The 27,114-nt window shown below is 40.7% G+C and overlaps 1 protein-coding gene across 5 annotated transcripts in view; it reads right to left on the reverse strand.

The window, feature by feature from the left end:
* The window catches only part of FGF13 (fibroblast growth factor 13), a 503,351-nt gene that overhangs the window by 42,916 nt on the left and 433,321 nt on the right, over window positions 1-27,114 (reverse strand). For 4 of the 5 annotated variants that reach the window (XM_029240341.1, XM_029240340.1, XM_029240344.1 and 1 more), the window contains 2 exons: window positions 21,639-21,749; window positions 15,967-16,070 (listed from right to left, as the gene is read on the reverse strand). In XM_029240341.1, coding sequence (XP_029096174.1) covers window positions 15,967-16,070; window positions 21,639-21,749 — 215 coding nt within the window. Of the gene's footprint in view, window positions 1-15,966; window positions 16,071-21,638; window positions 21,750-23,652; window positions 24,576-27,114 lie in introns of those variants that run through there. The other variant, XM_029240342.1, reaches the window with a different exon arrangement.

Below are 27,114 nucleotides of genomic sequence, written 5' to 3' on the forward strand. Positions count from 1 at the left end.
CCGAGGAGCGTTCATTAGGTCTGCGCTCTACTCAACACCACTGCCGAGGATTTTATGAAAAAACTTAATGATGGATGCAAACTTGAGGCATTTATGGCTTGCAAAATAGATTTCCAGGAGTCATAGGGATCAAATGTAATTTTCTCATTTCATATAAGGAAGGGAGCTGCCTGAGTTCATACATTCATTTGAACAGGGCTTAGAAGAGACATCCTCAGCCTTCTAGCTCGGTGTGCTCACCTTGTAACTCCCCGTGCGACTGTGACATCACTACTTGTTCAACCAGCGTTTCTCACGTACAATAAAAAGGACGTGATTAACCAAGTGGCATTTTATTCATCCCTATTTGGGAATGGTGACAGAGACTTGGTAAACACACAAGCCTCCATGAGGAAGGGGGAAACCCACGTGTAGTCTGGCTCTCCACATGGTTCCTTACTAAACCGTACCATTCTTGATTCAGTCATCTCTTACTACGTAAATGAAAGAAATCATTTCTTTTCTCTCAATCTTTGGCCTCTAACATAGCGAAATGTTCTTCTATCATTTACTAAGTGTTAGTAAAGTGTCTACCAGGTATTTAGTAATGAATTTGGTATGGGGGGAAATATAAAAAGAGAAGGCACCATTCTCATCCACAAATAGCTTAAAATATGGTTTGGGGGTGCCCGACTTACACAAAAGAAACATCTGGGGAATAAAAGAGGTACATGAAAATATGACACACATTCTGCTCTGAGAACACAAAGTGAGGCCCTGTGATGCTTCTACAGGCTTTTATAAGGTTGTAACATTACAAGGAAATTGTCTGATATTATCAGATACTTCTTTAATCTCTGTATTTAAAATTGGCTTAATGAAGCCAAACAGAGTAGGGCCTTAAGGATGTGTAATCCAGCTTCTATCAAGGGACTTCTGCTAAATAAAAATTTGAAGACTGTAAGTTCTCCCGCGAGCAATTCAGGAGAGAAGGGAACGACTGAAGACAAAACAAACAAGATAGTCTATCTCATTTGAATTCAGAATGTCACACTTGAAGGGAAAATGAACTACCAGGTATTCTTATAAAAGAAAATTTCAATTAAAAGCAGGAATAAAAATTGAGTTGGTAAGGAAGCTTCTTTGAGCAACCACAAAGACATACAATAAAACTGTCTGGAGGAACAATTTTCCCTTGAATTAAGTGGGATGGCCACATAATTGTTTGGGGGACTACAGTTGGTATCATAACGGCAAGAAAAACTTTCTATATTTCTGGAAAATATATGAATCTGCCACAAGGTTGTATCAGAGGTGGTGATGCTGAAATTCCACAGAAGATTGAGATGCGTGAAACAACTAAAGAAAAGTTCATGTATGTTGCAAGAAAGCCACTTAATATTTCTTGGCCACACTGCCTCACATATAAACATTGCGTACATACCTACGACTTCTGGAACCATGAAGAATTCTTTCAGCGTGACTCTAGGCCACAATAATCAAAAAACTTTTAACGGACAAAAGGACGAATTTCACGTTACTCTTTTTTGGTTTATTTGTTGTCACAAAATATACCTATTTTGACTTTGCATTTAATCCAGCAGTATAACATCGTAACCCAAATATAGCAGTTTTTCCTGATCGTTTGTTACATACACATACCGTGATGTAAGCAATAGGGCTCGGAAAGAAGAAATCACCATATTCGATATTATGTATTTTGATATTAGTATTACACTGGGTTGTCTCTATAATTCTACTGGTAGGGTCCTAGAAACAGGAAAAACTTAGAATAAAACTCCTTTTATGACAAAGTTTCTTTCTCATGACACAAACTAAATTCTCTCAAATGGGATGCTCCTTTACGGAAAGAGTACATTTATATCAAGGGTCCCCCATGAACTTTTGACTCATCATGGATTCTGGTAAAGCAGCTCTGTATATGGCTTCCTGAAAGATTAATTTCCTCAATATATTGAACGAAACACTGGTTCATGACGAAATGGTAATGGGTTTGGTGGCAACAATAATGACAAATAAAGGTTTAATAAAATCTCATAAAAAAAGACAAATGTTCTCTATTACTGCTGTACTTAGATAAACTCTCCATGAAAAATGTTATTGTTTTTTAATGTCTTGCTGCTAACTTTTAAGAACAAAGTTTTATCTTAAATTCTAAGAGAAAATACATTATTTACGCAAAAGTGATCCTGGTTGGCTTCAATTTTCCTGTAATGTTACAACAAATGTTTGAAAATGCAGTGTAGCCACTTGATTGGGTGAAGCCATATGCTAATTTATAACCTATGAAATAGTCATTCATTCATTAAGGAATTAAATGTTGGTAACATTCAGAAAAGGAAAGTGTTATTATAAAAGTGAAATGGGAACACGATGAACAATTTGTGAAGTAATTAACTAATGTGCCAGAAATGAGCAACTTCCTGATGAGACTTCCCAGGTTTTTTCACAGTGGGTCCTACTTTCATTTCCCCTAACTTGAAAACACCAGATGAAGTTTGAGATCCCTCAGGCTGAGGACTGCTGAGCCATTTAAAAATCAGGATTTAATTACTAATAGATGCTATTTACTCAGGAAATCAGTGGGTTGGTATCTCAAACTATTATGACACATTTCATATAGAGAGACCTCTATACAAATGATAGTGAGGTCTTGGTAGAATTTCTTGGATTACTGAAATCTGGGTTTGATGAAATCTATATACTGCTAGCTAGAAAAATTATATCATATTAAAGGAATGACTCAGAAACTGTACGAATGACACCTATACTTCAGGATTAAGCAGTTACACATAGAAAAATGCTAGAATGTATGTTTGTAAAGCCTCTCAAAGGATGACTTAAGTCACCATTCAACGATGCATAACAACACTCCAGGAAATAACAATAATAATAAATACTCAATTAGGCATGGATGGTTAAAGCAAAGTAAAAATCCAAACCCACTAACTGTCCATCTTCTTTCAGCATGCTTTTGTTTTCTTCATAATAAGGAATAAATTTTATTTGGCAATTTATTATTTTAATATCGTTCAAATTTAAGTATTTTTTATGTTTTAAAATGCAACAACATGTCTACAATTACCTTCTACTATGGAGAGTAAAGTTGGGTTTTAGTGAATGGCAATTTTTTTTTAATCTTTACTTTATATTGGAGTACAGTTGATTAACAATGTTGCGTTAGCTTCAGGTGTACAGCAAAGTGATTCACTTATACATATATATGTATCTATTCTTTTTCAAATTCTTTTCCCATTTAGGTTATTACAGAGTGTTGAGCACAGTTCCCTGTGCTATACAGTAGGTCTTTGTTGGCTATCTATTTTATTTATTTATTTGTTGTTTTAACATCTTTATTGGAGTATAATTGCTTTACAATGGTGTGTTAGTTTCTGCTGTATAACAAAGTGAATCAGCTATATGTATACATATATCCCCATATCCCCTCCCTCTTGCATCTCCCTCCCACCCCCCTAGGTGGTCACAAAGCACTGAGCTGATCTCCCTGTGCTATGTGGCTGCTTCACACTAGCTATCTATTTTACATTTGGCAGTGTATATATGTCCATGCCACTCTCTCGCTTCATTCCAGCTTACCCTTCCCCCTCCCCGTGTCCTAAAGTCCATTCTCTACGTCTGCGTCTTTATTCCTGTCCTGCCCCTAGGTTCTTCAGAACCATTTTTTCTTTTTAGATTCCATATATATGTGTTAGCATACGGTATTTGTTTTTCTCTTTCTGACTTCACTCTGTGTGACAGACTCTAGGTCCATCCACCTCACTACAAATAACTCAATTTCGTTTCTTTTTATGGCTGAGTAATATTCCACTGTACATATGTGCCACATCTTCTTTATCCATTCATCTGTTGATGGACACTTAGGTCAGCATGCTTTTTTACATCAGCATTTAGTCAGTACAGTAACCACCCTATCACAGCACCGATCAAATCTCATTATGGTTCCAATTTTTAAACTCAGGCAGCTCACAATTATCCTGACAAAAATGCCAAGTACTTCCCTCTCCCAAAAGGAAGATCGACCATATAAAAAGACTATTGTATAAATGCTTCTATATTTGCCATTAAAAAAAAAAACACTCTGTCAAATATTGACAGAAAATTCTAAGTAAATTAACAGGAGAGCCTGAGCTTTAGGTATGTGATCGAACAATCTAAAACCTGTTTGCAGAGCTACCTGTATGAATATTCGCACAAATGGGCAAAAAAAAAGCAATGATGGTAAACTTATTTGAAAAGATCTGCCATCATACAATCTCCTCTACTGACTCATTGAATTTCTGCCATATTATGGCAGATCTTTACCACTACGGTGGGAACAGGGATTACGGTGCCTGGGCCAGGTGCTCCCACACTGTTGACCCCTGAGGTTGGAGCACCGCCCTTACAGCCTACTCAGAATTTCAGAGAGTACTAATAACCTTGTGGAAGAAAGAGTGTTTCCTTTTTCATTTTGGGTCCCTGAAACTAACAAGACTGAGGTGTCCCCGGCTGTCAGAAGGAAAGTTCTGAAACAAACCTAGACCAGAATTGTTTCAAAAACATCTGGAATTCTTCTATTTCTTTACTGTTATTACTCCTCACCAGTTTGCTTGCATCCTTTGGATGTTTGGGCGGTACACAGTGACAAGAACAACACTACCATCCAGCCAGCTGTTTGCCAAACTGCCTCTCTGTGTCCACACAAAGGAGCAAGCTAGGAGACCAGAGCCCTTACCTCTCCGACAGCAGGAACCATGGAAATAGAATGGACTTGAGGACACGGAGAGGGGGCAGGGAATGTGTTATAGATGTTGAAAGACAAAAAAACAAAACAAAACACCCCCCACCCTCACCTTGATGCTGAAATCCACCAGTCTTGCCAAGGCTTGAGAGGTTCAAGGCAGCTGCCGTTGAGGACTGGCAAATAAAAGGATGAATTACGGAGTGGAAAAAGGCCCCCGTCAGAATCTGGAGAGAAGGCACACCGAAAAAGCGTCCAAATCATGTAAAATAAAACGCTGCTCTGCGTGCCCTCAGTGTGGACAGAAATCAGGCCAAGGTCCAGAGCAAAGAAAAGTACTGAGCAAAACCACCCATCGCAGTTCTGTTGATCTCTTTTCTCCAGGTTAATTATTGGTTTGAATAAAGTCTCCTGCCTAGATCAGAGACACTGGCACTTAATGTGTTTCCTGAGCCTATTATCTTACGTGAAGTTTAAGAATTGTGAGATTCAAATACGTTTGTGACATAAATAATGCTTTGATTTATGGGCAGCCCTACTGGAAGCAGAACTTTTTTTGTCTGAGCAAATAATTCTCTTTGGGAATAGAGGAGTACAAAGAAACAAAGTCAGCTGGCTAGGTGGCTTCCCTTGCTGGTAAGGATATTAAGAATGAAAATATAATAAACAGCTTTAATAAATGTGCTTTTTATCCACTTGCTGTCTCTAGTGTTAAACGCCTCTCTAACCAGCCATCTAATCAGAGAGAAATGGTCCCTGAGTAACAGGGATCTCAGAGCAAGAGGAGATGGGAGCGTCAAAACCTCGCTCCATTTCCTCATCAGTGATGAAAATCACTGGTAGGAAATGAATTCCATTCTGGATAAATGAGCACTTGGTATTCCCCAAAAGATCAGATGTTAATATATCTTGCATATTGTAACTCCAAGAAGGCGCATCTCTATCGATGGGTCAGTATTGTTTCTCTTCGCTATGCCTACCTACTACTGCAGCATGACATTCCAGAAAAATGGAGGGGAAGATGTCCCCATGTCATTGTCCAAACATGTGAGTTTGACTCTGATATACCTTGAAGCTTTGGTTGGTTGAATCCACTGTAATCCATCTGTTACCCAGGTGGGAGATTTTTTTTTAAAGAGTTGCACATTTATAAAACTTCTAAAGCACTTCAACTTATATCTTTTCTTGATATAACTGAAAACCATTTTCCCACTGCATTCAAGTTTACCTTGCTAGGACATATAAACGTGGTCTTAATGTGATCCGCTGAACACTATGGTGTCAATCACCCAATATATATTCAACACAACTGGTAAATTTCCATAATGATGCCCCCCTACTCAACCCCATCCCCAAGGACGTTCGAATTATTTCCCTATATGGATTTTCTTACAGTGAGTTCTAGACTAAAAATAGCATTGCCAGGCTGTGGAAGTTGGGGAGAAACAGTTTATGCTGATCCGTCCAGTAGATCAACTGTTAACAGTTAGGGCTCTGAACTTAGGACGAATCTCATGTGCACTGTAAACTCCAGCCATTGTCAGTAGAGATCAATGTGATCATTGGGCTGCCTAGTACCTTGTGGATGTTCCACAGGTATCTGGTCACTGATTGGTTGATGAAGCTCCTGGACCATTTCAGGCCCAGATGTGTGACTGGGCTTTCTGAGGCTGGAAGAATGGAGGGAGTTTTCAGGAAACCTTTACTTGAAAGGTTATGATAACACAACATTGTACATCAACTATACTCTAATATAAAATAAAATTTAAAAATAAAAATAAATAAATAAAGGTTATGATACAGTATAGAAACACTCAGCTTCAGATCTCCCCAAGGCTCTGCCTCTAACTTCTTCAGCGCAAAGGGTCTGCAAAGTGTTAACACTTGTATTACAGGAAATCATTGTTATGATGTGGGCAGGAACCAGGGAATACCGTATACAATATTTTGGAGAATTCTTTAATCAAACCAACAACCAAACATTTTTGTTGTTGTAGCCTTGCTGATTTTGTGACCAGATTATAGCAATGGATTTGTTAGGCACAGGATTTTTTGTTATACCATTTGCTATATACAATGGAGTTTTACCTGTTGGCATCTCACTTCTGAAAGCTATCACTGTCATTTTCTAGTGTCTCTTTGTCAATTATGAGACTATTATGGGATGATTCACACCCTCCCTCTGTTAAGCATTTTTCATTCTCTGTATTATTACAGTCTACATTCTAACACCTTGGGGCAGTTATTTACATTTGACTTTTCCAAATCTCTATAATAATTTTTTTCTCAGGTAAAAATGGACATCATCTCTCATTTTGGCTACTCCTGTTTTATGCTGAGCCAGAATTCCTATAGAGCCTACATCTGAGGCTCTTATGGAAGGGGATGTTATATATCATGGCTACTGGCTATATGTAAAATCTTTCCAAGAAATCAATTGAGGCTTTTCCAGTACTTTCACTTCCAGGAATGTCAAAAGCAGTTAGTATCAGAGTATCTGATGAACAACTTAATCAGAATTTTAGCACAGACGTGTAATCTATTCACACATTCAGCCTGGGCAAAACATATTAAATATATTAGTCGGGGGCTTGCCAGTTATTAACCTTGGTTACAGCTATTATAATGATCAGAGAAACGCTTTCACTTAAAGTTTCCCTGTTCAGAAGTCACAATTCCCTTTAAGCGGTGTAACCATTGAAACCAGTGCTATTGCCTTCATTTTTTTTCTCGTGTCTCAGTAATTCACTTTCTTATGTAATCTTGAAACGTTAACACTTGAGAGAATGCATGAAAAGTTATAATTGGGCCCTTTCACGTATTTTAAATATTCAAAAGCCTTGACAGAAATAATGTGATTTTTCTTTACTTTTTGTTATACACATCTTTATTAATTATTTTAATGAATATTTATTTAAAAGATAATTTTTGCTGGGTATTGCTCTATGTCTAAGAAGGGGGTAGAGAAAAATAAAACCAGTTATTACTTAGTGAGCATAGGATTTGGTAGGTAAACTATTTTAAAATATTTAACTTTCACGGAAGAAAAAGGATAGCAAGAAAAAGGGTCTTGATGGGCTCTGTGTTTTTCTATCACATGGTGGATTAAAATTATACAAACAAGAAGGCAGGGACTAAAAACAATGTCTGCACCAAGACATGAGATCCACTGAACGATTAAATGAAATATAGCTAAAAAGTCTTATTTGCTCTGTTTTATAAAGCTATCAAGCATTACAGAATATGTTGCCAGAGCAATCTCTAAAGGTATTTCACGTTCAGTGCAGGGTATGTATTTAAAACAGAATTATTTTAGGAATTCCAAAATAACTCATCCCGTAATAGCAACAGAGCAATGAGCATAAGATTGGTTTCTTCCATTTGTCTTTCGTGTATGTGTGTTGTATGCGTGTGCATATATGTGTACATGTGTGCATTATCTCCTTATATCTGGTTTTATTGGCTAAAATTCTTCTTTGTTATTCTTGCCAATTATTTTATTCTTTAGCTCCAACAGACTGGCTTTTTTCCTACAACTATGAATTTAGCTTCTGAGTTAAAGCCATGAGACACTCTTTTAAATATGTACCCCATGACCTTTCATTTGGATTATTTTTTCAACTTGGCCTCAAAAACGCAATACAGAGCCAATCTTACTCTATTTAGCCATGACTACTATTGTCTCCTTGATTTCTGAGGGAGTATCGTCCTTGGTCATTTTTTCCATCTAAGAAACTAAGACCTTCACCCGGAATAATTTCTCAGTTTGGTCATTATTATTATTTTTTTTTACAGAGACCATAAAGAGAAAGCCCTTGACTTTGAAGGCACAACCAACCAGAGTCATCTAATTTCACATTCAAATAATGTCAAGCTAGATCTTCTTTCACATTTGAATGAAACTTCCATTAACTGCAAAGAGAACTAAACATGTGAAATAATCTGTGACTTGGGAAATCTATTTTGGGTTTGAAAATTATGCTGATTCACTGGTATTCTGAAGGAATATCTAAGACGAATACAGAAAGCTTGGTATATTTTTCAATACAATAATTGTAATGACCTCTAATACAATAGCACCAACACAATAACTACAAAAGCCTCTTTAAAACATAAAACTTGTCTGCTTGAGCTTAGCAGAGCCATTCATTAGCAAATAAAATCTGCTTGTTTTCTCTGCTTTTCTTCCTGTAAAATAATTCCGCATCTACATTTTCCATTTTTGGTGATACCACTCAGAAATAGGGGTGTATGTGTACAATTATCCTTACAATCCATTAGTCTGAACTGAAAATGCCCATCAAAATTGTTTAACCCCATAGCCACTGAAAATGAAAAAGTTTTCTAGATGTAGGCACCAAAATTGGGAATCTAAGTTTTCAGAGCCAACATTTTTAAAATTTTATATTAAACAAATCAAATTCAACAATTTGTGAATTAACTGAAATATACAAATAAGCTAATGCTGTAGTTAGAAGTTAGAATTTATTCGTGTCTACTCGTTTTGCAGGGGGGTGATATATATGATGGCTACTGGCTATATGCAAAACGCGTAACGATCATTTTCTTCTATATTGGATATGATAGCGCTCATGTTCATTTTAAATATATTTCCTTTTATAATTGAGTCAATCCCACCCCCTTAAAGAGCTGTAATGTTTAAACCAGTGCCCTTGCATTTAATTCTATTGAATTTATAAGTCTCTGTGATAATAACCCCAGAAGTTAAATTATACGAACTTGCTGATATACAGATTTGACATAACTCAAACATTTTACATGCTACAAATGTTTGCTGGGAGAACATTCATCACTCTGAAGTGATCGATGAATTCATCTAAATTTTAACATCCTTTCTGTACTACAATATGGTCTTGAGCTGTGAAGCCATATCACTGAAAATTAGATCTTAAACTGTCATACACTAAAATCAGAGGAACTAAAGAAACCTGCAAATGAGTAAGGTCGCAGCTGACAGCGAAATGTCCTGAACATCTGAGGCATGTTAACATAAACCAAGACCCCACACATAGTATGAAATCAAAACATGTATCAGAACCGATTTTAATTCACCTGGACAATTTAAACTAACTTTCCATTAAATAATGGTATGGAAGCCCAGTGACTAGAATGGTGAACCCAGGAAATCCTTGCTGCTGGATCCTATTTTCTATGACACTTGTTCATTTGGGGAAAAATGTGTTAAATTTTCTCTACTTCAATTTAGCTATCAGTAAACTTATATGGCCTATCTAAAAAAACAAAAAACAATGGTCATTTCTCAATTTATTGACTAATTATCTTATTTTTCTAAAGAGATTTGGGATACCTGAAAATATAATGTTAAAAACTGGGTTCTTCAGAGCAGGTATTTACTCAAAGTGTCTCCCAATGGATTGTTTACTAGGTACAATAAAATAAATTTTAAAAAGCAACAACTACACAGTGGAAAATCAGTCAACATCTTGAATGGATCATCAAAATTAACATCTGTGAGGGGAGAAGAAACTTGCTAAGTTTAAGCTAAGTAAAAATAATTCAATAGAGAAGGAAAATATGCCCCCTTAGTTCAGATTCAAAGTCTGCCTGGGGCCCTGGGATCAGTAACACACACTGCCTCATTCCCATGGCATCAGGCGGACTCTCAGAGAGACCTGCTTCCTGGTCTTGCATCTAGTTTGCTGTGATAGTCCCAGGACCATGAAACACAGCAGTGAAATCACTCCTAAAAGCCCTCTCTAGAAATATCTGAATGGAAAAGGTTTACTTGTCAAAGGATTTCTACTTGTCTACACATGTTAGCTATCCCAACAACAACCCAAGCATCACAGTGTACTCTGGAAATGGAAAACTAGTGTTGAAGAACAGGAAATAATTAGGCAGGGAAAAATGCTGCTGCCAAGTTCTGGAATATTCCAAAAGCAGAAGAAAATGCTTTGGGCTCAGCTTTGAGTCTTTATTATCTTGTTTCTAATATCTGTTATTACTCCTCTATTAAGATAGTTACTAGGACATTAATAACATTTTTACATTTAAGACTCTTGTTTTCCTAGAGCGAATGTTCCTTTATTTCAAGCAGTTTTGAAATACGTATTACAAATGGATTTATACTATTAAGTTTTCAGGAACTCTCAAAAGCTTGGGTCCAACTCATTATTCTTAGTAAAGGAAAACCAAAGGTATGAACAAAGTTCTCTATACACAATGAGTAATAATTTCCTTACAGTTCTAGAAAGACTTAGTTATATCATGGACAAAAGTAAATATGTTATGAAATAATGGCTAATTATGAGTCTCTGTGCCACAGATGGTTTCTCACTGCCACTTGAGCCTACATCAAGTCTGTCCCCCATGGCAACAAGGAAAAAAGGGAGGGGGAAGGGTGCAAGAATCCTGAGATTAATCATGGAAAGCAAATTGCTATCTCTGTAGCAATAACAATGTGGAGGTATTGTTTCTTTATTTAATGACCAAAGGGGGTAAGAAACGGTAAAAGTGTAAAACTGAATTTAAAAGAAATCGAGGAGAAAAAAATAAAAGAAATCGAGGGATGTAGAAGCAGAAATGCAAAAGAAGATAGAAAAAAAGAAAAGGAATCTCTCCGAAGGATCAGCATTTTCTTTCATCTCAAGAAACAAGCCTTTAGAAATGTAAAGGCAATTTGTTCACAAGAACAGAAAAAGAAGGTCAGCTTCAGAAATTTCAGATATAGGACAAAAGTGCCTATAAATTCATGGTTTCTGACTTCATTGCGGGGGGCAGTTCTCAGTGCTATTCAGCAATCATTTTTCTTAGTTGTCTATCGGTGGTTTTCAACCCAGGCTACACATTAGAATCATCTGGGGAGCTTTGGAAAATACTACTGCACAGACTCCACCCTCAGATATTGTGATATTATTGGTTCGTGTTTAGCACAGAGAATGGAATGTTCTTAAAGGTCCTCAGGTGATTCAATAGGTAACTAAGCTTTGTGAACTATCATCTGACTAGGGCGTCAAGAAACTTTTTTTGGTAAAAAGGACAAGATAGTAAATAACTTATGCTTTATGGGCCACAAGGGCTCTTGTTGCAACTATTCAACTCTGCTGTTGTATCGCGATGGCAGCCACAGACTTTTGAATGGGTGTTACTGTGTCCCAATAAAACTGTATTTACAAAACGAGGTGGTAGGCTGGATTTGGCCCATGGGTCACAGTCTATCCGCCCCTGGTCATTAGACTGTTTCCCCTCCCTTTTCCTAAAACAGCTGTTCCAAACCTTCACCTATGTCCTCCCTATGCCTGATTTTTGGCAGATGACTCTCTTTCCTGTTTCAGTGGGAAAATACAGGTCATCTGGCTGGAAATGCTTCAACTTCCTTGTCCATCACCTGCAGACTTGGTACACGTACACCTACGTCCGCATCTGTCCTCATCTCTTTGCCTCCTGTTGTAGAAACAGCATCTCTTCAAGGTGAATCTAATCCTCTCACTTCTACTCAGTTCCATCACTCTCTCTGACTCCTTTGGGACCCTACTCCACAAAGGGTCCCATCTCCTATGTCTTTAGCACCTCCCTCGGTACTAGCTCTTGCCCTTCAGCTAACAAATATATTCAAGAGTTTAAACCAAAGAACCCTCAAAGCCTTCTTCAATCCCATGTCCTCCTCTAAATGCTCACCCATGTCTCCCTTTCCCTTAGGAAAGTCTACACCTACTGCCTCTACATCCTCTCTTCCCATTCATTCCTCAAGTCACTGCAGTCTGGCTTCTGTCCCCACTACTCCACAGACAGTGCTCTTGCCAAGACTGCTGAAGACCTTCATACGGTGTATTCCTAGTTCTTGTTTTACTTGTTTTCTCCGAAGCTTCTGACATTGTTGACTCTTCTGAAAACTCTCTCCCCACTTGGTTTTTGCAATGCTATGATATCTGCCACAATTTGTTCTTTTGCTGCTGGCCGCTTCCATGCTAGTACTGCCTAATATTATTCGACAAACTCTCTTTTCTCCTTACGCTATGTATTCCTCAACTCTTCTCGTGGCATCAACCACGACCTACATGTGGTAACTCCCGCATTTTATCTCTAGCTCACATCTCTTCCTCAAGCTCTAGGTTCATATTTTCAAACATCTATGTCAAGTTGTACTCAGGTATCTTTTTTTCCCCCCCCAATCTGTAGTTTTTCCTTTATTCTCCATCTTGGTTAATAGCTCACCATCAACTCAACTACCAAAGGTAAAATTCTCACGCTCCCTCAGGGACCCTAATAACCACTGCTGTGCAAATTTTAAAAAATGTCTACCTGAGGATACTTTATTTCCATCTGTGCAGTAAATGGCAACTATACATGTTCAACCATACATGGTGTTCCTACTCTCCATCCAAATCCAATCAGCCACCAAATCCTCACGATTCTACCTCTGAAATGCCTCGCAAATCCATCTCCATTTAGCCATTGCCACTGAAAACGTTCTAAGGCAGACCTTAGTCAGCCCTCACCAAGATAATTTTCAATAACCTCCTAACAGATTTTTTTACTTGCCCATATCAGTAGCCTCTACTTCCTTTTCTTATTTTTGCTTCCTCCCTAAGGTCTTTGTCCAATCTTATTTTCTCTTTGTTAACAAAATTGCATACAGTATTTCAGTAGCAGAAGTGCCACAGTTTTATGTAAGGGAAGCTTTCCCTTTGGTGACCGACCCTCTCTTCCTGATGAAGCAAGATATTTCATTTAGCTTTTTGGTCTTGTATTGTTGAAGTCACTAAGACAGACAATATCCTGAGAGAGTCTGAGTATTATATATATATACTTTTTTACTTTTATTTATTTATTTTTTTTGCAGTATGCGGGCCTCTCACTACTGTGGCCTCTCCCGTTGCGGAGCACAGGCTCCGGACGCGCAGGCTCAGCGGCCATGGCTCACGGGCCCAGCTGCTCCGTGGCACGTGGGATCCTCCCAGACCGGGGCACGAACCCGTGTCCCCTGCATCGGCAGGCGGACTCCCAACCACTGTGCCACCAGGGAAGCCCAATATTTTTTAAAAGATGATAATAAATGGAGTACCCACTGAGGATAGTGATCAACGTGGTGATGGGACCCCAAACCACAATCAGTAAGAAGTAATGAGAAGAACTGGGTAATTTATCCTGGAGAAGATTCTGATTCTTTCCTGGAGCAGACTAATTTGGGTATTTCTTCCTCTACGAACTCTAGGATTATCAATCAGACATCTCTCCTCCTTAAAGAAAACCTCGTTTCTTTTCCTTAATAGGAAACACTTACTTAAGGTTTCCCTTCCTTAATAGGAAATGCATACAAAGTGGTCCACATTTTGCTGTATATTGGCCTGCCCACCAAAGAAAGGAAGCCCGTCCATCTACAATGCTGATTCCCCTGGAAAGCCTTCCTTAGAAATGAGCTCACGTTGACATTTACCATCTGCTAGAATAACGGTCAACTTGAATGGTAGGCTATGAGTTTTTGACATCAATTCCCTACATGTAATACTGCATGCCCTAATTTTCTTGAGTGGAAGCACGTGACATACTGCCTAACTTACATGCCATTTTCTCATTTTAACTTACATATTATTTGCAAACTGTTTTAAAAAATTTACTGTTGCCAGATTTTTAAAAAATCAACCTTTCTCATCAGGGCACCGCAATGGTGACCGCACAGCTCAGTGAAATTCTGGATGCTTTACCAGTAATGATTTCCTACGCCATCTGGTATTACCTTCTCAAAAGTATGCCCTGTATATTCCATTTCCTTCCCATACCTGCATAGTAGTTGCAGAAAGCAGTCATTTATTTTATGAAAAACCTACCTTTGTATCTGGTCCTGATGAGGTAGTCTGTTGATCTAAATGAGGTTAATTAAAATCCTTTGTTACTAAATTATCTTAATGCACAAATCTGAAAGACAAATCCCCTTTCCTACTGTTTATAATAATGGCCATGTATTAATAAAGTGACAGATGTCATGAAGTTTGCAATAAACTCAAATCTTGCATTTGTAAAAAGAATAAAACCCCTGCATTTATTAAACAACAAGACAGTTGAAATGGCCTGATAGGAATGCTGATCGTGATCAGGATTTGAAGATTACGCTTCCAATCTTTTATTGTGGAATCTGAAATGCACTACCCAGGTTTACCAAATGAATAGGCCCTTTGGTCTCACTCTTCTCCCGTCCCTCTTTCCCATCTTGGTCTCTGAAAAACAGAGTTATGACATGGTTTCACCAGGTCTGAGAGTCTTTCTACATACCTGGCTTTGAAATAAATTTAAGGAACAGGCCAGGGCAAGAGTGTTTAAAGGTAACCACTTTTGCAGTTTGAGGAACAGGTTTCTCTAGTCATGGTAATAGCCTACTTCAAGGCTATCTAGAAGGAAGTTTGAGAAGCAATTTTCTCCATTTTTAACATCTTATCCTTTTCTTAGAATATATGAAGTTCAAAACAAAGATTAAAAAATATTCATATGTTAAGTGGTCTCCTGTACTCTGTATCTAGATCTACTGCTAAGAATAAAATCCTAACCCTGGTACTGTACCATTTCTGCTTATGTTTAAGTGTAAAAATTTTAAAAGTTTAATGTGGCCCCAGGTTCCTAGCTGAACTGTTGTCTACATTGTTTATAAATTTCTTGGAAAAAGTTTCATTTTGTACTCTGTACATTATAAACTTTTAAGAAAAGGCAAGCAGGAATTTGTAAGGAGAGATTGAACTGTGCTTGATGGAAAAACAGAATTTAAAGTAGAGGCAGCAAATGTGACCTAAGTGAACTGAAGATAAGATACAGAAACACTTCTAAAACTGTCCTTTATGTCCTAGAGTTGATTTGAGGATGAGGTTTCATTAATTTCTTTAGGAGTAAACATGGATAAATATATGTTGAACTGAGTTATAGAAATGGCTTTGCTTCCCACAGCTGCAAAGCACTACAGCAAGATAGACCATTATATCATATGCTACACAAAATAACCACCCATATGCCAATGTATGCAAAAATGTGTAGTGAATCTTTGAATTTTATACCCAAAATGCTAGCTTCAAATGATTAATTAGTAATAGATATAATTTTCACTGGAAATTAATGTCTTGGGATTCAAAGATATTTCCATCCAGACCACTCTTCCTCAAATCACACAAATCTGCAAGGATAACACATATGCAGCCTATTTCACTTCATATCAGGTGAAAACTAGAATAATCAAAACATGAACACAGTGAAAGGCTTACCGAGGTGTACAGGTATCCCTCGCTGTTCATTGCCAAATACAGCTTGGTCTGAACTCCTTGAATAGCCACCACTCGAAGACCCACAGGGATGAGGTTAAACAGAGCTGCAACCAAAAAGAATTGAAAACAAGGTTATGATTTCGAATTCCATAGCTTTTCAATGTTTCCAGCAGGACTGTCTGGTCTTCCAAGAGTAATGTGTGCTTGGTAGGAATATTCATATATATATATATATATATATATATATATATATATATATATATAACTCCAGATAGATAGGGCCTCTTCTACCTTTCAGTATTTTTTTTTGGCGGTACGCGGGCCTCTCACTGTTGTGGCCTCTCCCGTTGCGGAGCACAGGCTCTGGACGCACAGGCTCAGCGGCCATGGCTCACGGGCCCAGCCGCTCCGCGGCATGTGGGATCTTCCCGGACCGGGACACGAACCCATGTCCCCTGCATCAGCAGGCGGACTCTCAACCACTGCGCCACCAGGGAAGCCCCCTTTCAGTATTCTTGATTCATGGTTGCAGTCATATAACGGGGACTATAGCTACATATTTTTAAACACCCCGGAGAAAATGGAAGACAATTCCATGGTTTGTATAGTGTTGGAGGTGGGAAATCTTGATGCTTCTGTAAAGATCCAGTTCCAGAAATTGGTATACATATTAAATAGCTTTATTTTCAACCAGCCAAGGTTTTAAACTGCTCCCTTAGACAACTGCTGAAATTCAGACACAGATATGATCTATCAGCTGGGGAGAGATTCCTAGAATCTTAGAAAAGACACTAGTCCAACTCCTTCACCTAAATTATCTGTATTATTTCCGACGCAAGCAGAAAAAAAGAGTTCCAGGCCTTGAAAAAAAAGGAGTCTTGTTCCCACAGTAGTATTTCTTAAAGAACATTTTCTAAGATTGGGTTGAGATAGGTTGTCTTTTAGTCTCTGGGAGCAAAGGTTATAGGAATAAAAACAATGAACTTGAGAGGTTTATTTATTTCATTTTTTTTTTCCTAAATAGTTGTAAGTGGGCAGCTGGCTGGTGCCCAGGAGGCCTTCATTTCTCCATTTGAAGGTTTGATTGCGTGAAACTTACACACCACTCACTGGATGAAACCAGTGGGCGTCTTCCCCCTACCAGCTGTCTACTCCCTCCTACACCAGGAATAAAAATAAAACAGTACATTTTTAAAACGTAGTGCTTGCCACACACATCTCTTGAAAATAGCCTGTGCACCTTTCTCTCAAGAGTCCTAGACCAATGTTGACGATTTTTGCCTTGGTGTGTAAGTTTATGGAGGATGATAAATTGGTCTGCTATCATTCCTGTGAACGAGAACGTAAAGCAGTCACCCCGTGGGTAAGAATAGTTTCTCTCAGATCTCTTATCTTGGTGTATGTATATTCTACTACAGTAGGTGGGGTTACAGAGTTGAGAAATATTAATGAAGAACTCAATATTCCTTGGCGAGCCTACAATGTACCTTTCCCTTAAAGTCAGCGTGTCACCAGAGAGGAGCTAGGACATTGTACGGTTCAAAATACAAGTGTTCCTACCACATGCCACTGATGGCATTTCATTCAATACTCATCATATTTGAAGCTGTGCCCTTCTGTTATGTGAGGTGAAGGAAAGTAATTGCACAGATTGCGAGCCAGGATCTAATGCTATATTTGACCATGCAGTGCCCAGGAATGAAGTCTGATCTCATTGAGCATGTCACGTATACGTTCTATCTCTTTCTGTTGATGGTACCTTGCTCACGGCAGGTGCTCAACACACATTTGTGGACTGCTAGCAATCTGTATGGTGAAACCATGATAATATTACATTTGGGGAATGTAATCGATCACAATCCCATTACATAAAAGCTCATAGTTTTAAATTCTGATATCTAAAAAACCAAATGAAACCAAACAAAAACCTCCATATGGGTTTGGCTTAAAAGCCATACCACTAGACAACTAGAACACCAGTGTATGTCTGAATCCTAGTTTAGTCAAACTAATAGATGATAATAGATGATAGATGACAGGTAATAAAGGGCCCTCAGAATTGTTTCTAGAACTTCCATTTTTACAATATTCTGAACCTTCTTAGTTCTCTGAATGCAGGTGGTAACGAGCAAAAAACAGAGAAAGAGAGAGAGAAATATTTGATTTTCACCGTGTGCCCTAACTCCTCTCTGATGTGGGTTTTAATGGGCAATAAAATGCTTAAGTCCCAAACATCAGATAGCAGTAGGAGGAAGAGAAGCAAAGAACATCAGTAACCCATGCCCGGCATTATGAATTCCTGAATAATGGTATGAACTCTATAGTGGCCATGGATTTTTCACTACGTACCATAAATTTCTGTGAAGCCTGATTCAGAAACAAAAAATACCACTCTAAAATAAAAAATTGAAGAGAGCAGCAAAAGTGGAGAGTGACGGGTGATACCAGTCCAATCTTTTTTCTTTCGACATTCAAGAGAGATCATAAAACAGGTTTGTTTCAAGTCTGTCTAAAGGGACAGTATTTCCAGATAAAAATGCAAAGAAATTACATCAAGGGTGAGCTTGCACAGGTTCAATATTCTCCAATATGCCTTTGCTTCTCTAAATCTGGAGTACTTCATGGACTTACGATATTATTTTGATTAGGATGAAAATATGCTGAACATGAAAACAATTGATTTTATTTGTGTATCTAAAACACATTCACTAAACACCTAATATCTTTTTCCATTTCTGCCAAAATTTTGAAGATTTTAATAAATAAAAGGGCCTTTGTTTCTTGTTTTCTGTTGTGTCTACGTAAAAACAAACTCCTTCTACCTCGAAGGGACCATTTTTCTCAGAGATGTGCACACAGTTGGCACTCAGTGTTTGCCGAATACGAAAGCGAGGCCATCCTTTTTTATCAGTTGGGTTAAGATCAATTTCTCAAAGGGAGTAATTTAAAAAGTATATATTAATGTAGCTTGGAAAGAGTTGACCCATTGAACTGGTAACACTACTGGAGTTTTGAAAGGAAAGCTGCCTATTCTAACATCGCCCTCATTGAACCCATGGCAGATATAATAAAACCACTCCCTTGAAATGTCTATCATCTTTTCCTTTTCATGATGAGAGTTCATTGGACTAACATTTATCATTGTACTAAAGCTACCTAAGGTCAGCTTGAATGCATAACATCAAACATGTTTTTAGAAACAGATGTATCTGGGTAAACGTGAACTGATTTGTTTTACCATGATCTGGCTTACCGTGTCAGAATTAAAATATCATAAAATCAACCACGTTGAATTAAGCGAGAAAAAAATGAAAAATCCTAAAAATTAAGAAAAATAAGAAAAATATAAACATAATACCAGGAATGCATATTAAGGAAACAGTATTAAAATGAAAAAGTGATAGTTGGGGAAAAAAACTTGTATTTTTGTTCCACTCATTTAAAATAATTAATTAAATAATGAATGCCAAGAAAATTGCTTGGCTTAGGGGAAAAAAAAAGAAGCCATCTGCACGGCTAAACTTCCATTTCAATGATGATCACTTTAATGATCACTTTAACCATTAAACATTCTTGTTTCATGATGACTTACACCCTACAATGTACTTAAGTGGGAAGAAAAGCTAGCTCTCTGGCCCCTGGTTATACTTGGCAGCATGGGTAGAGCGAAGCCCCACAGACCTGCTATTTATTTTGAGATACTTTTCATTTGTATGCTTCATGTGATGGTAATACCATCAGCTGACGCACCTCTCATTATTTCATTGTGCCTAAACACAGATTCTGTCTCTTTAAAGGCCTGACAATATCATTAGTATACAGAAATGCCATGCATATCAGTCAGTTATAGGACAACCAAAAGGCACAAGCTATGCATATGCAAGAATTGAAAAGTAAAACCTACTACCTGATTCCATAGTTAAGAAATGGAACCTTGATTTACATACATATATGTGTGTGTGTCTGTGTGTATATATCTATGTGTGTGTAATATCCTAAAATGACTACATATACAGTGTGATCTTGATGCGTGTGCCATATTGCTGTTTATAAACAAATGAATTGTCTGGGTTTTTTTTTTCCCCTTTTCAGGAAACGCATGTGAACACTGGACCAAAAATAAGTTTTTCACTGATTTCCATCAGCAAAAAAAGTTAAAAGTAGATGGGGGAAAACCTGACCGGGTGGGGTTCATTCGCAGCTGATCGTGAACTTCCTTCCAATAATGCCCAATGAATCTGTTTTGCTGAGGCACTTTGGAAAACGGAGCAGCTTACATCCCCTAATTTCTTTCCCAAACACCGATTTAAACATACAATTTATGGGAATGTTTTATTACTGGTCATAATGGACTCATGTCTGTTATAGGAGTGCAGTAAAACCTTCTAGTTACCCTTGACTCATTTTTTTCAAATAGAAGAGAGAGTATGCATGAAAGAACATCTAGCATACTCATTGTAGAACTTCAGTATCACAACAGTAACACTGCATTTTGCAAAACAGTGCAAAAAAACTAGTAAACCATTTAAGTATGGAACTTTTTCACCCTAGGTACCAACAGAGCTTTCCTTAAGGGTAATTAAAGGTGACCTCCTCTTGAGGTCTTGCATTGGCCATCAATCAGCCCACCAGCCCAGGAAGGTTTCTTAAAGGATGTGAAAACTCTTTTAACACTCAACATTGGAACCCTTGTCTATGGCTTTGTTGTCTCTAGCCCCACATCTCTGAAAATGCTGCAGAGGACTTGTTAGCATTCAGATGGGCTTTCCTTGGCAATGGGACTATTTCTGGGAAAATAACAAAGCCTGAGGGGAATGCAATATAAATTAGGGAAAATCGGGAAGGAGTGGTGAGAGCTAGGTGGTTTAGCCTCATGGAACATTGAATAGGTCTGCAGCAACCTGCTAATTGCAAAACCCCACCAATTATTACCATTGAAGAGGGCGTTACTATTTGTGAGTTTATGTTTTGATGACTCCAAATGAATAAAGCATATGTAACAAAAGGTTATATAATATCTTGGAATCACTATTCTTCAGTAATTGGAAATAAAATTGACTTTCTTTTTGATGTGTTTCTCTTTTAGGTTCACCATGATGGAGACTCTCCAATTCGGTCCTAAGACCACGGTTAAAAATAAAGCACTCAAAGAAATGTCTTTACCCACCTGTGGAGGTATCTCAGTGTTAAAATCCCAATTAGTCTGAGAGTTATCAGTGTCTGTGGAGGTGGGGGGAGCAGAAGTGAAAGCTTGTAATGATGAATTCTCCTGACATGAAACCTCTCCTCTCTCTTGGGATGAGACCGGTTCTTAAGAGTAGAGATAACCGTGCTATTTCAGGATCAGTGTGTGGGCGAGTAAATTTTCTGTGGGAAAAAAGTAATAAAATCCAAAGGACAGCCATAAATCTATCCAGATTACCATGGAGATGACATTTGGATTGCTCTTTAGAATGGTGTCAACATTATTTGCTACAGTTCACTATTCTAGATATTTTCATGTTCCCCTTCCTTTAGGTTAACCTGCTGAAACAGGATTATATAGTGTTGACTCTATTTTGGATTTGCTTTGGGATTTAGCAAGGGTTGTTAATTTAAAAAAAAAAAAAGAAAGAAAACACAATGTCAACAACATGCTGGGATATACTATTATTTATTTTGCAGTCACTTACTGTAAGTGCTGTCCTCATCTTTCGTGCCATCAATGGTTCCATCTGCCTGCAGCTGCAAGTGGTAACCTTGTCGGCTGTATAGTTTGGTAACTATACCCTTAAGCTGAGGCTCTGCAAGGAGAAGGATGGTTTGGATCAATTGATAAGTTGTACATATATAGTTGAAAAGACTCAGATTTCAGAACTCTAATTTTATTTAAAAATTTTAGTGGAAAAGGTCAGATGACACTTTTAAAGAGTCCCCTGAAAGAAAACAAACCAACAAACTCCAAGCTCCAGAACCAATCTCCGAACTGAAGAAACATTTGATTTCTACCTGGTAACACTGGTAAAGCCCTAAAGCTACTGACAGCAGAGACAGTTTCTGATAGCGCGTCCTTTGGCTTACAGAGTGGCACTCTATCTCACTGAGCATTCGAAATGGGTTGGCAAATGGCATATTCTGCCTTTTAACAACGTGCTACTTCTTATGTGGAAGGAAAAGGAGAAATACTAAGATGATTTAGAGTGGTTTACCAAGCAGGGACCAAAAACACACTACCAATGATTTCCCTCAGAAATACCACAATTAGAATAAAGAACTCCCTCCATTCTAAGAAGGTTGAAAACGCATAAATAACCCGGAACCCCATCAAAGGACTTCTATTTAGAAAATTGAGCCGCGATACAAAAAAAGGGGGAGGGGAGAATAAAACAACCATTATCATACCCTATCGTATTAATTATCCTTAGGGAGAATGGGTGCAAAGAGCAGGGGTTTTGTTGGTGGGGAGGAAAGAAAATTAGTTCATATTTATTTTCAAATTTCGTATCAAATATAATTATCCAAAATATTCTCAAAATGATTTTCAATTATGAATCACCATAGATTAATGAAGTGCCTCATTTATCAATAACAGCCATGTTATCCAAAATTTGCTTTTATTGAATACAGACACCTGCACTGAAATGATATTTACGTGATTATTCAGGCCACATAATCATGCTTTACCACAGCTTAAACCTGTTTAAAAACAAGCCTAATTTACAGCTAATGCCTTAAAAACTTCGAGCAAGCAGAAAATGTGTGTCTGCATTTCTATTCCAGGATGTGTAGAACACACAAATAGCGAAATAACAGATTGTTGAATAAGTCTGAAATTCTGTGATATTTATCTAGTAAAAGGAAGGAAACAGCTTAAAGGATACATTTGGTTGAGAATAGCCAAATGAGCTGCCCCTACGCCTGAAGGTCTACCTTGACGCAACCCGACACCTCTAGCTGTGTGAATTTCCCCTGGCACCGGAATACCGCGCTACTCTTCTCACTGAACAGGCTCAAAAGGACCCACGATCTGGCTCTGAGTTTAAACTCTCTTGAATCCTGCATTTTAGTAGCAAGTAACCACAGTTTGACTAGTCTCAACCAGATCACTAAGCTCTCTGCCACAGGTTCTAGGAATCCACCCCCTTCTCTCCAGCAAATATTTCAAAGCTGCACCACAAGTCTGTCCCGATAAGCTTAAAAGTGATCAAAGAAACAGAATGCCTAGATAGCGGAAGCCCACGGCCCTTGGGGGTGGAAGCTGGAGGGGAAGGGTCAGAGCTTCGGGGGTGAAGGCAAGGGAGGGATTCCCCGGGTTTCCTGGGGTGGGGGGTGGGCAGGGGTCTGCCCAGCTCCGCGCCTGCAATTACACGCCACTCACGCGATAGCCACGTCTGGGTCACGCCTGCCCAGAGCCCACGGGCTTGCACACAATGTGGCCTGCCTGAGGCTGACTGCGCGCCCGCTGGGCAGGGTATGCCCCCAGGCTCTGCGCCTGTCCCACGGCAGTTGCAATGCAGCAAGCCTGTTACTGTTACGAAGGAGGCGAGAAAGCGATCGCTTCCCACGCACGCACACCGGCTAGGTGGCCACATCCGCACTAGATGGGCCGCCGACAAACTCACCTCCGCTTCCATCCACGCCCCCCAGCCCCCTCCACACCCGTAAAGTACGGGGGGGCGAAAAAGCCAGCCAAGAGCCCCTTCCAACCTGGTCTCCTTCTGCGCCTCTTCTTGGAGCCGAAGAGTTTGACCCGGGAAAAGACGTTTAACTTGTTCTTGTCGCAGCTGGTCTTGCCTTTGCTGGGGCTGCTGACACACTTGCAGGCGTTCGATTTCTCACGCTCCCGGGCTTGTCGCTTCTGCCGGATGAGCGAGCTGGCGATAGCCGCCGCCATGGCCACGACGCCCACCACCACCACTTCTTTCCGGGCCCCTCTCCGGGTTCGCCTCCTCCCCCCGCTCCTCCGCCGCTCGTCCGCTCGGTCTCGCGCCTCCGCCGCCTTCGTCTCCGGAGCCGGCGCTCGCCCGGGCTGCTCCGCGCTCGGGCTTCAGCCGAGGAGGGGGCTCAGCATGCCGGCCGAGCTCCTCCGGCGGTGGTCCGGATCCCGCGCGGGCTGCCGGCTGCCTGGGTCCGAGCCGACGCCACAGCCCCGGGCCGGGATCGCGGGCGAGACTGCCAGGCGGAGGCAGAGCTGCGCGAGTGCGTGCGCTCGGCCCCTGCGCCCCGAGGACACTGTGCGAGTCCAAGTGGCTCGGGTCGGAGTTTGGCGGCACCCACCGCCCGGTGCCGCGCGGCGGGGGCCGGAGGAGGGAGGCAGGCGGAGGGAGGGAGCGCGGGCGGGAGAGAGGCCGGGAGCGCGGGCGGCAGCAGGGAGGGGGGGATGGAGGAAGCGCGCGGGGGAGCGCGCCCTCGCCCTGGCCCCTCCGAGCCTCCGACTAGTCCTTGCAACTTCTTGGCCTGCCGATCGGGAAAAGTTGGCCTGTGCCAGCTTTCCGACGGGGCTCAAACAGGTAATGGCCTTGCATCTTCGCTGCCGCCGCTGCCGCCGCTACCGCCGCTGCTGCTCTGGGCGCGGCACAGACTCAGTATAGGAATTCCGTCGCCGCAGGCACCCTCCGGAAGAGCGCGACGGCCTCCCGCGGCCCCCTCCCCCGGCGGCCCCTCCCTCCCGGAGCCCAGCCCGCTGGCTCCCTGCCGCGGGCCGCCCCCACCCGCCCCACCCCCCAAGTCCCCGGCGGGCCGCTCGGGCTAACACCTGTAGGGGCTCAATCTCCCAAACCCTTCTCCCCTCCTCTTCCCCGAAGGAGCTTAGGGAGGAAACAGTGATGGAGGAGGCACTGGGATGAGGCAGTTGGGTTGGAGGAGCCGGGGGTTGCTTGGCGATGGGGGCGGCGGAGTGGGATGTTCCGTTAGTGTGTGACTCTTAGCTGGCCAGGTTACGCCCGGGCTGGAGCCCCCGCCCCAGGCTCGGACTCACAACACCCACTCCCCTCCAAACACACACTCGCTGAGGTCTTTCGCATGGCGACACTTGTAGCCATTGAGGAAGGAGGCCGGGGCTCGCAGACTGCTTTAGCCCCCGCGGCCGCGGCAGCAGCAGTAGCAGCGGCAGCAGCAGCAGAAGGCACTGCAGAGCTGCGCCCGCACGCCACGCTGCCACCCGGTGCTTTTTGCTGACTTTTCATTTCAGGCCAATTTGTGCGGCCCGAACCCCGTTTTTCCTCTCCACAAAACAGAATGCGCCCCCTCATCATTCTGTTCGGCTTTGGGATCCAAACAAAGAGCTTGGGTGGTGTACCATAAGCAGTATCTGGGAAATGCAGGGCTGAGCCTATTTATTTAAGCTCTGGCGCGTCTCCAATACCCTAACTTTCCCCACCCCCTCAAGCTCAGGCAGCCTGCCTCCCTTCAATTCAGGAATCAAGTCTGGCTTGTTGCTCACTTCGCTCAGTTCACAAGTTCTGTCCCTTCCCTGTTCTATATTTTAATCTGGAGAAGAAAGAAGGAATTTTGAGGTCAAATGTAACAAAAAGAATAGTCCGTCCACATCTCTCCCTTCAAACAGACATGATGGTTTTACTATGTTAACTTGATTTCTGATGCCAGAAAGGAAGCCCCCCAATAGTAAGTCTGCTCCAACGTGGAGCTACCACTATGCTGTTTACTGGACCTCCACCCCTTTGCGGATCTTTTCAGAATTGATACAGATGCAAAACCAAATGCCTAGACTCTGGTCCTTTCCTGAGCTCTTTTGCCTGAACCTCAACTAAGAAACTGAAATCTTTCAGGCTTCTTAGCCCATCAGAGTTGAATCACTTGAACCTTCCGTAAATTTCATTGCTCCACCGGGGAGGCTGCTGCCACCTCCCTTCCACCTTTCCCCAACCTTGAAGTGTCTCTTGCCCTGTCAGAAGCACGATTATGTGTCTGCTAAAGTGGGCGGGGGTGAAAGTGCAGGGACTGAAATGGATAGATACAGGAGAATGATGCCGAATGGTCTGAAATCCCCTGCAGGTTAGTCTACTGCTCCTTTGTGCTTTGCACTTTCCCAAAAGAAAAGGAAGGACAAGGTAGGAGAGTTTTAGCACCTCAAGCCCATCGGAAGTATCTTCAGACCTGAATTCACAGGGGAAAAACCCTGGTCTGCTCCCACAGAACTCTGAACACCTTAAAAATTGGGACTGGGGCTTGGTCACCACTATATTCCCATCTCCTGGCACAGTTCCTGTCACATGATTTATGCTCAATAAAAGTTTATTGAAAATAATTGACAAATGACTGATCGATACTGATTCTGAAGGGTAGGAAGATGTTCCCTGGCTCAGAGTGTATGTGATTTGAATTCCAAGTACCACGAAGGGAAATAATCTCACCAAAAGAGGGGTCAAAAGGAGCTCTGACCAGGACCAAATATCTGGGGTGTGGGACGGACAGTTATGAGATTCCTACTCACTGGCCATGTTTTTACCTTCTGCTGAGTACCAACTCCAAGGGCCTTTTTTTTTCTTTCTTTCCTCTTGCTTTTCTCTTGGGACCTTGAACCAAAGCAGGCATGACAAAGCTAAAGAAAGACAGAGTTCTGATTCAGGCAAGGGAGAGAACTTGGGAAGAATGAGGGAATGGTACTGAGAAAATGAGGAGGGCTTTCCCAGGCTCTTTCCTCCGCTTCTCCACCGGGAGAGCACCCATTGTTTGCTTGTCCAAATGCCATTCACAAGGTATTTGCAGGTGGGTATTTGAGGTAGACAGGCACGAAGAAGACTTCAGGAATATATAATGAAGAGGAGGGGCACGTCATTACAAAGTCACAAACACAAACATGTAAATACGCCAGCTCTGTCACTAACCCCTACCCACCACCTCAGGCTTTTTTTTTTAAAAATACATTAGAGAATTAAACTCTATGCCATGAGCATGGAACCACTGGGTCAAAGCTGATAACGAAATGATTCTATGGGTGTTTATAGATATCTTTCTTGCTCTAATGTCTCTTGAAAAATGAGAGGTATGGGGGAACCAGACTCTGTGTCCCATGTCCCTGTCAGCCCATAAAGTGTACTTCTGCCTATTTATATCCCCCCTTTATTCTTTCAACTCCATGGACAGGAAAACGAATGACGTGTGATGGGTGAGACTGGAGATAGGGGCAGCTAACTCTCTGTGGTGTGT

This window comes from Monodon monoceros, unplaced genomic scaffold (genome assembly GCF_005190385.1).
Source record: "Monodon monoceros isolate NGI ecotype Baffin Bay Population unplaced genomic scaffold, NGI_Narwhal_1 Super_Scaffold_22, whole genome shotgun sequence".
In the NCBI taxonomy this organism is placed as follows: domain Eukaryota; kingdom Metazoa; phylum Chordata; class Mammalia; order Artiodactyla; family Monodontidae; genus Monodon; species Monodon monoceros.